This window comes from Sinohyriopsis cumingii, chromosome 7 (assembly GCF_028554795.1).
Source record: "Sinohyriopsis cumingii isolate HCF-2022 chromosome 7, ASM2855479v2, whole genome shotgun sequence".
Lineage (NCBI taxonomy): Eukaryota > Metazoa > Mollusca > Bivalvia > Unionida > Unionidae > Sinohyriopsis > Sinohyriopsis cumingii.
In genome coordinates, this window is record NC_142967.1 from 80,929,973 (window position 1) to 80,944,447 (window position 14,475).

The 14,475-nt window shown below is 35.7% G+C and overlaps 1 protein-coding gene across 2 annotated transcripts in view; it reads right to left on the bottom strand.

The window, feature by feature from the left end:
* Positions 1–14,475, bottom strand: part of LOC149795617 (uncharacterized) — an 87,169-nt gene that overhangs the window by 8,536 nt on the left and 64,158 nt on the right. For both annotated transcript variants that reach the window (XM_089965443.1, XM_089965442.1), the window contains exons 8-11: positions 12,786–12,903; positions 11,768–12,041; positions 7,799–7,936; positions 3,375–3,533 (exon numbers count right to left, since the gene is read on the bottom strand). In XM_089965443.1, coding sequence (XP_089821569.1) covers positions 3,375–3,533; positions 7,799–7,936; positions 11,768–12,041; positions 12,786–12,903 — 689 coding nt within the window. The remainder of the gene's footprint in view (positions 1–3,374; positions 3,534–7,798; positions 7,937–11,767; positions 12,042–12,785; positions 12,904–14,475) is intronic.

Below are 14,475 nucleotides of genomic sequence, written 5' to 3' on the forward strand. Positions count from 1 at the left end.
CTGACCTACATTTCTTTGTGACCCTGATCTCTTGACAACTGTACAACTTGGGATCTTCCATTTACTTTGCCCTAAATGGCCTACAGCACTCCCCATCTATCCCAAGTGTAAGTCAGTTTGATTCTACAGTACAATTCACATACATCATGTACACTATGAGTAACTTTTTGCAGCTGTAAGTGTCATTTTGAAGACACGTACCTTTAAATGGCATTTATTCATTTTATTTCGTTCCCTGTCCATGAAAATTGAATTGCAAATTATAGTATAAATTCCTCCAGAAATGCTCCACGGAAAACATAGGTCAACATTTTTAGACTTAGTCACAAAAATGGGGTGATCCTAAATAAACTGGTTTTTGTATTGCACTATGATTTAAAAGGGAAAGCACCTGCTGTTAAGTTGTGCAACAAACATAAACAGAGACATGACATTGTCATCATTTATAAACAAAGCCTGGGAAAACACTGGCAAGAAAAAACTCAACAGCACACAAGTCCAATATATTGGAGGTAATTATGTAACTGAATATATCTTATGTATCTTATGCACAAATATCTTCCTTTGTACATGTAAAAGACATTAGAAATGTGGCTGTCAAGTTAAATCTAACATTATGCTAAATTATAATTTTGAAAAAATGTCATGTACAAGTTAAAAATAAAACATACATATAAAAAATGTATGTTACTCCTCTAGCCCATACACAGTTGAACATCCATACAGGAAGTAAATGAAATTGCACACAAATTCTTGTTCACATGAATGTACATTGTTTCCCCCTACACTAATTATAGTTCCATCCAATATCAACTTGACCCAGTCACTCAAAAATCAGGGCTTTCATTCATTTAGTGACTTTGTCAGGGAGTCCTATGCTCCACAACAGAAGTCAGAGAATGGCTCAGTCAACCATTCAAATGCAGTTTTTAGGTCACTGTAGGGTATCCATAATGGTTGGTTGAATTCAGGATAAGCTGATTGTGATACAACAATGCAATGTTTAGATGGTTTGTCAGTATGGACAAAGAATTTGTTTATGTAACAAGAGATAAATTTCAGTGCATTTTATATCCAGTTTGTGGCTTCCTTTTATGGGGCCTCTGAATTTCTGCACTCCAAACCAATGGTTGCATATAAAAGTTTAAACAGCCAACAATGTCGTCAACAAATAAAAAAAAAGCCACATGGTATGTTTTGCAGCCAATAAGGAAAAACAATCCAAGTTTGCGACATTGGCGAAGACCTATGCGATCCCAGAATAAACTTTTTATGGGTTTTTTCTTCTTCTTACTTTTAAGAAGAAAAAATAATACTTTTTCGTGTAGCTAGGTAATGGCATGATAATTACTGTAGTCCCCCTTAGTGTCCTTTGTAGATAATACCGTCTTGCATACAATGTACAAGTGGGGTCACAATGTAGCTAGGTAATGGCATGATAATTACTGTAGTCCCCCTTAGTGTCCTTTGTAGATAATACCGTCTTGCATACAATGTACAAGCGGGGTCACAATGTAGCTAGGTAATGGCATGATAATTACTGTAGCACCCCTTAGTGTCCTTTGTAGAAGGGCAGGATAATACCGTCTTCCATACAATGTACAAGCGGGGTCACAATGTAGCTAGGTAATGGCATGATAATTACTGTAGTCCCCCTTAGTGTCCTTTGTAGAAGGGCAGGATAATACCGTCTTCCATACAATGTACAAGCGGGGTCACAATGTAGCTAGGTAATGGCATGATAATTACTGTAGTCCCCCTTAGTGTCCTTTGTAGAAGGGCAGGATAATACCGTCTTCCATACAATGTACAAGCGGGGTCACAATGTAGCTAGGTAATGGCACGATAATTACTGTAGTCCCCCTTAGTGTCCTTTGTAGATAATACCGTCTTCCATACAGAATGAAATATCCTGGTTAGCCATGTTATACAGCCTTGTCTATGGCTTTCACCAATTCACTTGTCATGCCACGGATCATTGCTGTTTCCCATTTTTTAATTTCTTAAGTGCAGCAGGTACCTGAACCACCAATGGCAGCCCAACATTTACGCTCTGGGTTGGTTCCATAGGCCACATTCTAGCAATGCTCTTAAAGCTAATGTCCCGATACAGATATAGTGCCCTTAGGATGATTAGTGCTTTCACTTTTCACTGCCCACTTATTGCCATTGGTATGGAGATGGTGACAACAAAGAATATGAACATTTTACATCAACTCCTGGCCCTGTGATCTGTGCCTCTGACCTTTATGCAGACAGATGTAACAATGCCTTAAAACACTGTATCATGAAAATCTGTTGAAGTCTGATGACAGGTGACAGAGGCTATTGGTAGACGTACATACTTAGTAATAATCTGAATAACAGACAACAGATACACAAATTACAGGAATTTTTCTATGGTGACTGGGAAGAGGCCTAGACCAATCATTCTGGTGGAGAGAAAAAAATCTTGATCAATAGAGAATGAATTTTCATTAAACTGAGAATGGTTGTTTTGGGACATTCTTGCTGTTGTCACTGGGGTAATATTACAATCCTGAGGAAAACACAAAAACAAAACCCTTCATTGTAACATTTTGTCCCCAACACAATTTTGCCAAATTTATCACAAGCACATTATCAAGAATGGGTTACCACTTGTACAACTGGGACTCTCCTTGCTTGTTTTAAAATGATCACTAGCGTAAAAAGAATGTGTTACCTCTTGTATGACTGGAATACTCCTTCCTTATTTTAAACTGATCACTTGCATAACAAGAATATGTTATCTCTTGTAGGACTAGAATTCTCCTTGTTTGTTTTAAACTGATCACTAGCAAAATAAGAATATGTTACCTCTTGTAGGATCGGGACTCTCCTTGTTTGTTTTAAACTGATCACTAGCAAAACAAGAATGTTACCTCTTGTAGGATCGGGACTCTCCTTGCTTGTTTTAAAATGATCACTAGCGTAAAAAGAATGTGTTACCTCTTGTATGACTGGGATACTCCTTCCTTATTTTAAACTGATCACTGATCACTTGCATAACAAGAATATGTTATCTCTTGTAGGACTGGAATTCTCCTTGTTTGTTTTAAACTGATCACTAGCAAAACAAGAATATTATCTCTTGTAGGATCAGGACTCTCCTAGCTTGTTTTAAACTGATCACTAGCAAAACAAGAATATGTTACCTCTTGTAGGATCGGGACTCTCCTTGTTTGTTTTAAACTGATCACTAGCAAAACAAGAATGTTACCTCTTGTAGGATCGGGACTCTCCTAGCTTGTTTTAAACTGATCACTTGCATAACAAGGATGTGTTATCTCTTGTACGACCGGGACTCTCTTTGTTAGTTTATGTTTATGACAAACATAACAAAAATGTGTTACCTCTTGTATGACTGAGACACTCCTTCCTTCTTTTAAATTTTCCTGTGGCTCTGAACCCTCCACATTTACAGAAGTTTCCTGAATGTATGTCACTGGAGCCCATCCCTCGACTTCCTGAATCTTTATAAACCACCAGCCACTATCTGACTTTTCCAGTACCTGAAGTAGTAAAGGATGTCAACATATACATACAGCAAGCATGCTGTAGTTAAAACTGTTTCCAAAAAATGCAGTTAATCACAACTTAAGCCTTAAGTAAACTGCAGTTCTTGTGAACTATGAGTGCACCCCAATGTAAAATAGTACATTATATGACATGAATAAATTATCTGGGCACTGTTAAGTTACTACTAATGCACAAAAAAAGTGTAATTTTAAGCATAAACACAGCTGTACATGCCATAAACATACAGCTTGATTGCTATCACATACCAACACCTGCCGTCTGCTGTCCTAAACAGCATGAAACATATGAAAAGAAAATATAGGAACATGATTATAAGTTTTGATGTGTTCTACATAACTTGGAGATCAAAATATCATATTAATGTCTTACTGAGCAAGAGTACTTAGTCCATGGCAGTCTCAGTACAAAAATATCACACAATATGCAGTTTCATCTAGGCTGCATTTTGGCACCAATGGCACAAACAAATAATTGATGACTCAGTATGAAAGATGCATCCACACACTGTGGTTCCAAAATAAATGACACGTATTCCTGATGGTGAAACAACCCTTTACCAGTGATGTGCATTATAAATATTTGACTGGCAGTTACTGATGGTTTAACTAGACTGATGATACTGCCTTATGCTAATCACTTCATATTTAACTCAGCAAAACACAATAACCAGCTGCACCACACAAACATCTCCTTGAGGTGATCTGTGAACACTTTCATTACTTTTTCCTTGAAAATCACCCAAATTAGTAGATCAAAGTGAAATTGTTTTAAGATGCTTTCTTCTCTTCAATTAGTACACCATGTAAAAATGAACTTTTTAGAGTGGTAAAAGTGCATAGTTTTACAAGCGCAAAGCAGACTAGTTAAGTGTGTTTTACATTTTGATACAGATGCTACCACACAGATTGGGTGTGTGCATTTGTCTTTTCATGCTGATGATATCACACAGATGTGAACATTTGTCTTTTCATGCCGAAGATATTACACTGATTGGATGTGTCCATTAGTCTTTTCATGCCGAAGATATTACGCTGATTGGATGTGTGCATTAGTCTTTTCAAGCTGATGATATTACACAGATTGGATGTGTGCATTAGTCTTTTCAAGCTGATGATATTACAGATTGGATGTGTGCATTTGTCTTTTCATGCCGATGATATTACACAGATTGGATGTGTGCATTTGTCTTTTCATGCCGATGATATTACACAGATTGGATGTGTGCATTAGTCTTTTCAAGCTGATGATATTACACAGATTGGATGTGTGCATTAGTCTTTTCATGCCGATGATATCACATAGATGTGTACATTTGTCTTTTCATGCCGAAGATATTACACAGATTGGATGTGTGCATTAGTCTTTTCAAGCTGATGATATTACACAGATTGGATGTGTGCATTAGTCTTTTCAAGCTGATGATATTACACAGATTGGATGTGTGCATTAGTCTTTTCATGCCGATGATATTACACAGATTGGATGTGTGCATTAGTCTTTTCAAGCTGATGATATTACACAGATTGGATGTGTGCATTAGTCTTTTCAAGCTGATGATATTACACAGATTGGATGTGTGCATTAGTCTTTTCAAGCTGATGATATTACACAGATTGGATGTGTGCATTTGTCTTTTCATGCCGATGATATTACACAGATTGGATGTGTGCATTAGTCTTTTCATGCCGATGATATTACACAGATTGGATGTGTGCATTTGTCTTTTCATGCCGATGATATTACACAGATTGGATGTGTGCATTAGTCTTTTCATGCCTAATAAGTATGCACATGTTTAAATGGTGGGGATCTTCATAATATTCAAGCAATGACCCAAGTACTGAGTTCATTCTGGGGACCATGGACCAGTGTCATTTGCATGTAAAAATCTCTTCATTCACAGCAAGGTATATATAATTATAGGGTGGGGATCTCAATAGTTTCCAAGCTATGACACTTGGGGTGAGGATGGACCCCTATGTCCTGGATCAATAATAGTTTCCAAGCTATGACACCTGGGGTGAGGTCGGACCCCTATGTCCTGGATCAATGATAGTTTCCAAGCTATGACACCTGGGGTGAGGATGGACCCCTATGTCCTGTATCAATAATAGTTTCCAAGCTATGACACCAGGGGTGAGGATGGACCCCTATGTCCTGGATCAATGATAGTTTCCAAGCTATGACACTTGGGGTGAGGATGGACCGTTATGTCCTGGATGAATAATAGTTTCCAAGCTATGACACTTGGGGTGAGGATGGACCCCTATGACCTGGATGAATAATAGTTTCCAAGCTATGACACTTGGGGTGAGGATGGACCCCTATGTCCTGGATCAATCACAGCCTCATACATAAATCTGTCTTGTCATTCCCAGTCAGTGTATATATGGATATATGGTGGGAATATGTATTGTTTCTATGTTATTACCCAGTAGCTAAGTCACTGGGGAATTGGGAAAGAGCCCAAGCCAAGGCCCAGGGGGTTAAAATCAGATGTGCTGACATTATGGTCTTCAACTGCACAAGCCAATTCTCCAAAATGAGAGACAAACAACTCTGGTATTATCTGAAATTTATACATAAAATCACAGCTACCTTCCCAATAGTTTCTCAGCTTATGGCTAGGCTAAGTACCAAGGGGATTTGGGAAGACCTCTGGACATCACCAAAGGCCACAGTCTGAAATGTGTTGCCACTTTAGTCACTGATTACACATGACACATGATATATACAACTTGATACGTTATTTGAAATTGGCATAAAATCACTGTTATGCGCCAGCCCCCACCCTATGAAAAATTCTGAAATGTGTCTAATACTAATGGAGACAGATTACAGACATTACATGTGGCTCGATAAATGAACTGTGTCATAACATTCCCATACTTCTTTATTAGTGCAGTAACACAAACATGCTTCTTAGAAAAACTGTGGAATACTGCACTGGATTTCTGAATTATAAACTAAAGCAGGGTACCACAACAAATTTTGTACCACAGTATTTATGAACATACAAATGATACGTACCATGGTATACCACAACCATACTAGGGACCAGCAATTTAATGTTCTGGGGCAGGGGCCCGACACATTTTTAAAAGAAAAATCCCATCGGTTAATTAACTGGAAAAAAATATCTTGCTCTAATTTATGGCAAAATAACCACATATTATATCCATTATTTGAAATACAATTTATCATCTTGAGATAAAATAAAATAAAATATCTCAACTTAAAAGGAAATTGCAGATCCCCTCGATACAAATGTAGTTACATTACTTATATAACACCTGGGCAAAATATTTACCAGAGAGGACCAGTAAACATACAACACAATTACTCAACTAATGAGAAAATATTTAATGAACTTAAGAAATTATATAAAATTCAAACAAAACAACTGTTTTCCTGAAAATCTTAGGATATTCAGTCTAACAAAAGGAATAAATATGCTTAGCACATTGACATATTTTTGTACATAACTATAAGAAAAATGACATTTTCCAAAGAAACTTTCCAAAATTTGGATTTGGCCTGAATAGCTTTCACAACATCCCATTTAGCCACCAGAGTGGCATATGTGACACATGTCAACCATGTGATTAAAGGATTATAAATATTACTAAGAAAAGATACCTTTCTGTAGCATAATTAGTTATGACGCCTTAGCTTTCAAACTTGTCACAAGGCCTTCATCATTTCTCTGATAAGGCCTTGTGATAAAGTCAACATTTAGAAATCATTCCTCTGATGAAGGCCTTGTGATAAGGTCAACATTTACAAGTCATTCCTTTGATGAAGGCCTTGTGATAAAGTCAACATACAGAAGTCATTTCTCTGATGAAGGCCTTGTGATAAAGTCAAAGGCTAAGGAGTTGTAACTGATTATGCTACAGAAAGGTATCTTTCTATGTTTCACTGACTTGAAATGGCTGTAGTGGGTAACAGTATTCATGCTAGAATCATAATTATATTTGTAATATTCAAAATTAATTTGTGTAATTTTAAACTTGATGTTATGTAAAATTAAAACATACTGAAAACATGACTGAATTTATAACAAGATTAATTTCCGTATATTCCTAACTGATGGAATCAACCGAAGTACCAGTACAGTGAAAAAGTACCATGGTAAATAACGTACCACTGGAAAAAATACTGCAGTAAACTGGTATACTGTGCATCTGTAATATAAGCAATTTTTCATCTCGGCAGACACATGTGAACACAATACCTGGACTTTCTCTCCAGCCTTAAAGCTGATTCCATCTCCAACAGGATCAGAGAAATCAGCAATAGTGATGTAGACCTGCTTTACTGAGGCGGATCTCCGAGGGTCTGCTGCTACAGGCTTTGATTTAATACTGGTATCCTGCAAGGAAAGGAAAGAATACAGTACTTCCATACACTCAACTGCAAAAGTATAGACTAAGATCTGTCACTGTGCAATAAACTATTAATCAATTGCAATGTTACTGAGGATTCAGGGCCAGTATCATAGGCCCTGATCCAGAGAGGCATTTGTTAAAGAGGGGAGATGAATTAGGGAACTTGTAGCAAAAGGGACAAGTTTGTTCAAGAACGGGTAACTTTTTTAATGAACAGCTTAATTTTAGGCAATAAAAAGACTTTATGACTATGTTGAAATTTAGAATTTCATCTTTTAAGGAGTAGAAACTGACAAAAGTACACTCATTATGTTTATCCTGTATGAAATAAACAGTAAAAATAAATAGAAAATAGAAATTAAGTTACCTTTAAAAAATGGTTCAAAAAGTGATTTGGAGAGAGGCAGAACAGGAAGGGGTAGGCAGATTGGAGAGAGGCAGAAGGGGAAGGGGTAGGCAGATCGGAGAGAGGCAGAAGGGGAAGGGGTAGGCAGATCGGAGAGAGGCAGAAGGGGAAGGGGTAGGCAGATTGGAACGGACTATAAGGACATTAAGGTTAAAAAGCTTTCACTCACAGTATTTTTTATTATACTCTGTAAACATGATATGACCACATTATGCTGAATGTTGGCATAGACAATCATTACATCAGTGTATCTTGTAATTAACTGACATGTAATATTATGCAAATGTTGGAAAAAGGAGGGCCAGTGGGTGGGGCTAAATTTTTATATTTCTGTCAATTCATGCAGGTATGAACAAAACAATGATTAACCTCAAACTGTTTTTGGCATAATGCCAACTCTTTTGGCCATAATTTATTACCTTTTGTTATGAACCTCTTAGCAGCTGCTTTTGGGTTTGCAGATGACTGATCACCAACACTGTACAACTTGCTGAAGTTACTACCCCCTGGTTTAGTCCCTAATCCCCCACCCCCAATCTCCTAGCCCAATTTCTATAATTAAAGTCAGGCTTCTTTTTTTTTTTGGGGGGGGGTGAGGGGGATAATTTACACTGATAATAACCTGCAAAAATGCCTGGAAGAACCACTGATCCACAGGAAGCTACTGGCATGCTTTCTCACATATCCAAGAAGGCTGAAAGTGTACTAACACTAACCATATGACAAAGTGTACTAACATTAACTATATGATAAAGTGTACTAACATTAACTATATGATAAAGTGTACTAACACTAACCACATGACAAAGTGTACTAACATTAACTATATGATAAAGTGTACTAACACTAACCATATGACAAAGTGTACTAACATTAACTATATGATAAAGTGTACTAACACTAACCACATGACAAAGTGTACTAACATTAACTATATGATAAAGTGTACTAACACTAACCATATGACAAAGTGTACTAACATTAACTATATGATAAAGTGTACTAACACTAACCACATGAAAGAAAGTGTACTAACACTAACCATATAACCAAAATGTACTAACACTAACCATATGACAAACCAGTCACCCAAACACCAAACCAAACCAAACACCCAATAATCACCATTAGGTACAGTGATAACAAGATTTCAAGATGGTCATACTGGTTGTCAGATTAGTAGCATTTTCATTTTTGATCAACTAGATATCACAACTCTTCCAGTGATAACCCCATGTCAATAATGACTATTCATTCAGGTAGAACAGAAAAACATTTTCAAGATGGCTACCGTTAGCGTGGGTACGTGGGAAAGCCTGCCAGTAGCTTCTTGTGGGGTGGTGGTTCTTCCCCGGGTTTTCCAGGGTTCTTCCTCCATCAGTTATACTGGCCGCCATGCATAGCCTATATTGTGCTGAAAAATGGCATTAAACCCTTGAACAACTAGAACAAAATCAAGATGGCTACCATGGTGTTCATGTTGGATATTAGACTGGCATCATTTTCACTCTAGATAAGAAGTCTTTATGGGTAAAACTATATAGGTATTACCATCCATTCCATGGGGTTTGTGATGAAAAGATTTTCAAAATAGGTACAGAGGTGGTCATACAGGATATCTGAATGGTATCATTTTCATTTAGAACCAACTACACCTCAAGCTGCATGAATTTCCATAATACAGTTCATGAGAAGTGGCAAAATACTACATGCCAGATGCAGGAGAGATATGCTTCTCCAATAACAATGAACTAAATCCATCACTGGCTCAAATATGAAACAACTGGAATAAATCTCTCTCTCTCTCTCTCTCTCTCTCTCTCTCTCACACACACACACACACACACACTAACTATATGACAAAGTGTACTAACACTAACCATACGAAAAAAGTGTACAATTACTAACCATATGATAAAGTGTACTAACTCTAACCACATGACAAAGTGTACTAACACTAATCATATGACAAAGTGTATTAACACTAACCACATGACAAAGTGTACTAACACTAACCACATGACAAAGTGTACTAACACTAACCATATGACAAAGTGTACTAACTCTAACCACATGACAAAGTGTACTAACACTAATCATATGACAAAGTGTATTGACACTAACCACATGACAAAGTATACTAACACTAAACATATGACAGTGTACTAACTCTAACCATATGACAAAGTGTACTAACTCTAACCACATGACAAAGTGTACTAACTCTAACGATATGACAAAGTGTACTAACACTAACCATATGACAAAGTGTACTAACACTAACCACACGAAAAAAGTGTACAATTACTAACCATATGATAAAGTGTACTAACTCTAACCACATGACAAAGTGTATTAACACTAACCACATGACAAAGTATACTAACACTAAACATATGACAAAGTGTACTAACACTAACCATATGACAGTGTACTAACTCTAACCATATGACAAAGTGTACTAACTCTAACGATATGACAAAGTGTACTAACACTAACCATATGACAAAGTGTACTAACACTAACCACACGAAAAAAGTGTACAATTACTAACCATATGACAAAGTGTACTAACTCTAACCACATGACAAAGTGTACTAACACTAATCATATGACAAAGTGTATTAACACTAACCATATGACAAAGTGTACTAACACTAACCATATGACAAAGTGTACTAACACTAACCATATGACAGTGTACTAACTCTAACCACATGACAAAGTGTACTAACACTAATCATATGACAAAGTGTATTAACACTAACCACATGACAAAGTGTACTAACACTAACCATATGACAAAGTGTACTAACACTACCCATATGACAAAGTGTACTAACTCTAACCATAAGACAAAGTGTACTAACTCTAACGATATAACAAAGTGTACTAACACTAACCATCTGACAAAGTGTACTAACACTAACCATATGACAAAGTGTACTAACACTAACCATATGACAAAGTGTACTAACACTAACCATATGACAAAGTGTACAAACACAATAACCATATGACAAGGTGTACTAACACTAACCATATGACAAGGTGTACTAACACTAACCATATGACAAAGTGTACTAACACTAACCATATGACAAAGTGTACTAACACTAACCATATGACAAGGTGTACTAACACTAACCACATGACAAAGTGTACTAACACTAACCATATGACAAAGTGTACTAACACTAACCATATGACAAAGTGTACTAACACTAACCATATGACAAAGTGTACAAACACAATAACCATATGACAAGGTGTACTAACACTAACCATATGACAAGGTGTACTAACACTAACCATATGACAAAGTTTACTAACACTAACCATACAACAAAGAAAGTTCAAAGCTTATAGTCAGAATGTATTAAGATCAGAAAACACTTAAGTTCAGTACCTTGACAGACTGCCTAGGAGGGGGTTTAATGGAACCTCCCCTCTTTAGAGACCTTGACTTTTTGATCTCCTCATAGACTGCTTCTGTCTGATCTTGTTCCTTGGTTGGTACAGGGTCCTTCTTCAACAGATCACTCACATCTAACAAACTGCCAATGATCTGTACACCACTCCTCTCCTCCTCACTTCTACGCTTAAGTTTCTCTACATGGGCCTGGTAGGTCTCTGTTTTTACCAAGTAGGTTGCTGGGACATATCCCTCTTTACCATTGTACCTGAAATACAGAAGGGAATTTGAACTAAGCATAAAATCTATCAGATCTTGAGACATGGCATAACTGTGGCTGACAGGTTATTGTTATAGACTTCTGTGTTTGTGAAGATTTTGTAATAAAATTACTTAATTTGATTGTATTCAAATATATGATTTATTAACATACCTGATTAATAAGTGTCCTGTCATCACAAATAAATGTTAAGTATTTTTTTCCTTAGACCTTAAAGGTAATTTAATTAAGTAAAGGATTCAGTTTTTGCTTTGACTGTTCTGGGAGAAAATGAAACTGATATATATTAATATACATATAAAAGTTATCAATGACACTAACACCACTGTTACTGCCTCAGATCTTAAAATAGAAACTTTATCCCAAATTTTGGAAAATCTTGTAATGTAATCCAGAAATGTTTATGTGCATCAACTGTCATGATTTTACAAAAAATAAGTTTCTTCTGTGCTGATATTGATGGCTTGAGGAAGAAACCCAATTATTTCCAATAAGTGTTGTTTAAATTTGTGTAGTTTGAATGAAATCCATGAAAAATAGTGAAATCAGTGTATTATGTCGCAAAGAATGTCATGACATCACATCCGTAATATGATACTCATTGCCTGCAGTTGGAGAACAAAGTGCTGCAAATGTAGAACATCAACTCATCAAAAGGAACACTACATTCACAGATGTTTAGACTGAAGCTTTAATCAACCTGATTAAGATGATATATATTGATCGATTTACCTCACAAGCCACCATCCTTGAAGGTTTTTCTCTATGACATCCACCACTGCTCCACGCTCCATTGCAATCTCGTCTGCACTGGTTGGCTGAAATGGGTCAGTACACAGATACTTCTCTTCTGTAATACAAAAATATATATTTATACTATGAAATACATATTTAAACTATGTAATATATATTTATACTATGTAATATATTATTACTATGTAATATATTTATACTATGTAATATATTTATACTATGTAACATATATTTATACTATGTAACTTATATTTATATTATGTAACATATATTTATACTATGTAATATATTTATACTATGAAATACATATTTAAACTATGTAATATATATTTATACTAGGTAATATATTTATACTATGTAATATATTTATACTATGTAACATATATTTATACTATGTAATATATATTTATACTATGTAACATATATTTATACTATGTAATACATATTTAAACTATGTAATATATATTTATACTAAGTAATATATATTTATATTATATAACCTTTTGTAATATATATTTATACTATGTAACCTTTTGTCTACATGGCACAGATCAGTAGTGTTATGAAATAAACATACACTTTATCTGAATAATAATACCAACTAGCATAAATCTCAATTACATGTACTAGGTTTGCAATATTATAAGTTTTCTTCCATAATGCAAAATCCACGCATCATTAATTCTCTTTTTTAAAGCATGAATATATCTTTTCCTGTCTATATCTATTTGATGATTTAAAAGAAAGTAAACTTTGATTTTAAACTTTGTAGAAGTGTATGTTTGAGTTTGGATTTTTATGCTTCAACACAAATCCAACAATAACAAGAGGCACAAGTGTCCATGAGATTGCTCTCCTGCCTGACATCTGCCTAGCAACCCAATGCAGATGGATAAAAAATCTGAGTCAGAAGAATGTGAGTCATTTATTTAATATCATATCATTTTGAGGTCCAAAGGGTGGAGCAGTAAATGTGGTCCAAAAAAAGCAACTGCCTGCAACTGAGAAGAAATTATCTAGTGACATAAGCCTAAAGTAAATGGCTGAAAATTATAAATTTAAATTTGCAGTCTAGATATGGAGTAAAATCCAGCTTAAAAAAATGTTGCCACTGATTCTGAACTTGCTAATTATTTTGTTCTTCAAATCTCTTTGATTTAAACAAAAATTGGATCGATTCACTTGGTGTACAGTTAAACCTGTCCTAACAGTCATCTGAGTTCAGCAATCACCTGGTCACAATGATCAATCTAATTTCCCACCCTCACCAAATTTCCTATAAACATATCATGTAATCAGTGGTCATCTGTCTTTGGCAGGCAGTGGCCATGTGTTTCTTTAACAAGAAGTGGTTTCACCCTGCCTTCCACTGATATGAACCATGTGTTTCTTAACCAAGCAGTGGTTTCACCCTGCCTTTTTCAGACATTGAAACACATCAGCAATGAATGCTCCAAGTATACAAATTAAACTTTTTTCTTTGATGATCAAGGCATGGTATATATACAGTATATTACATGAATCAATAGCTGATTCTTTTCATTCCCTAATCATCAAAGGTCTCTCATAAATTTTGACTGACTTGACCAACTGCTTAATCCATCAATTGTCTGAAGTGTGAACAGCTGTTTTCATGCCTAATTAAACCAGCTGGCCCCAAAAAAACCCA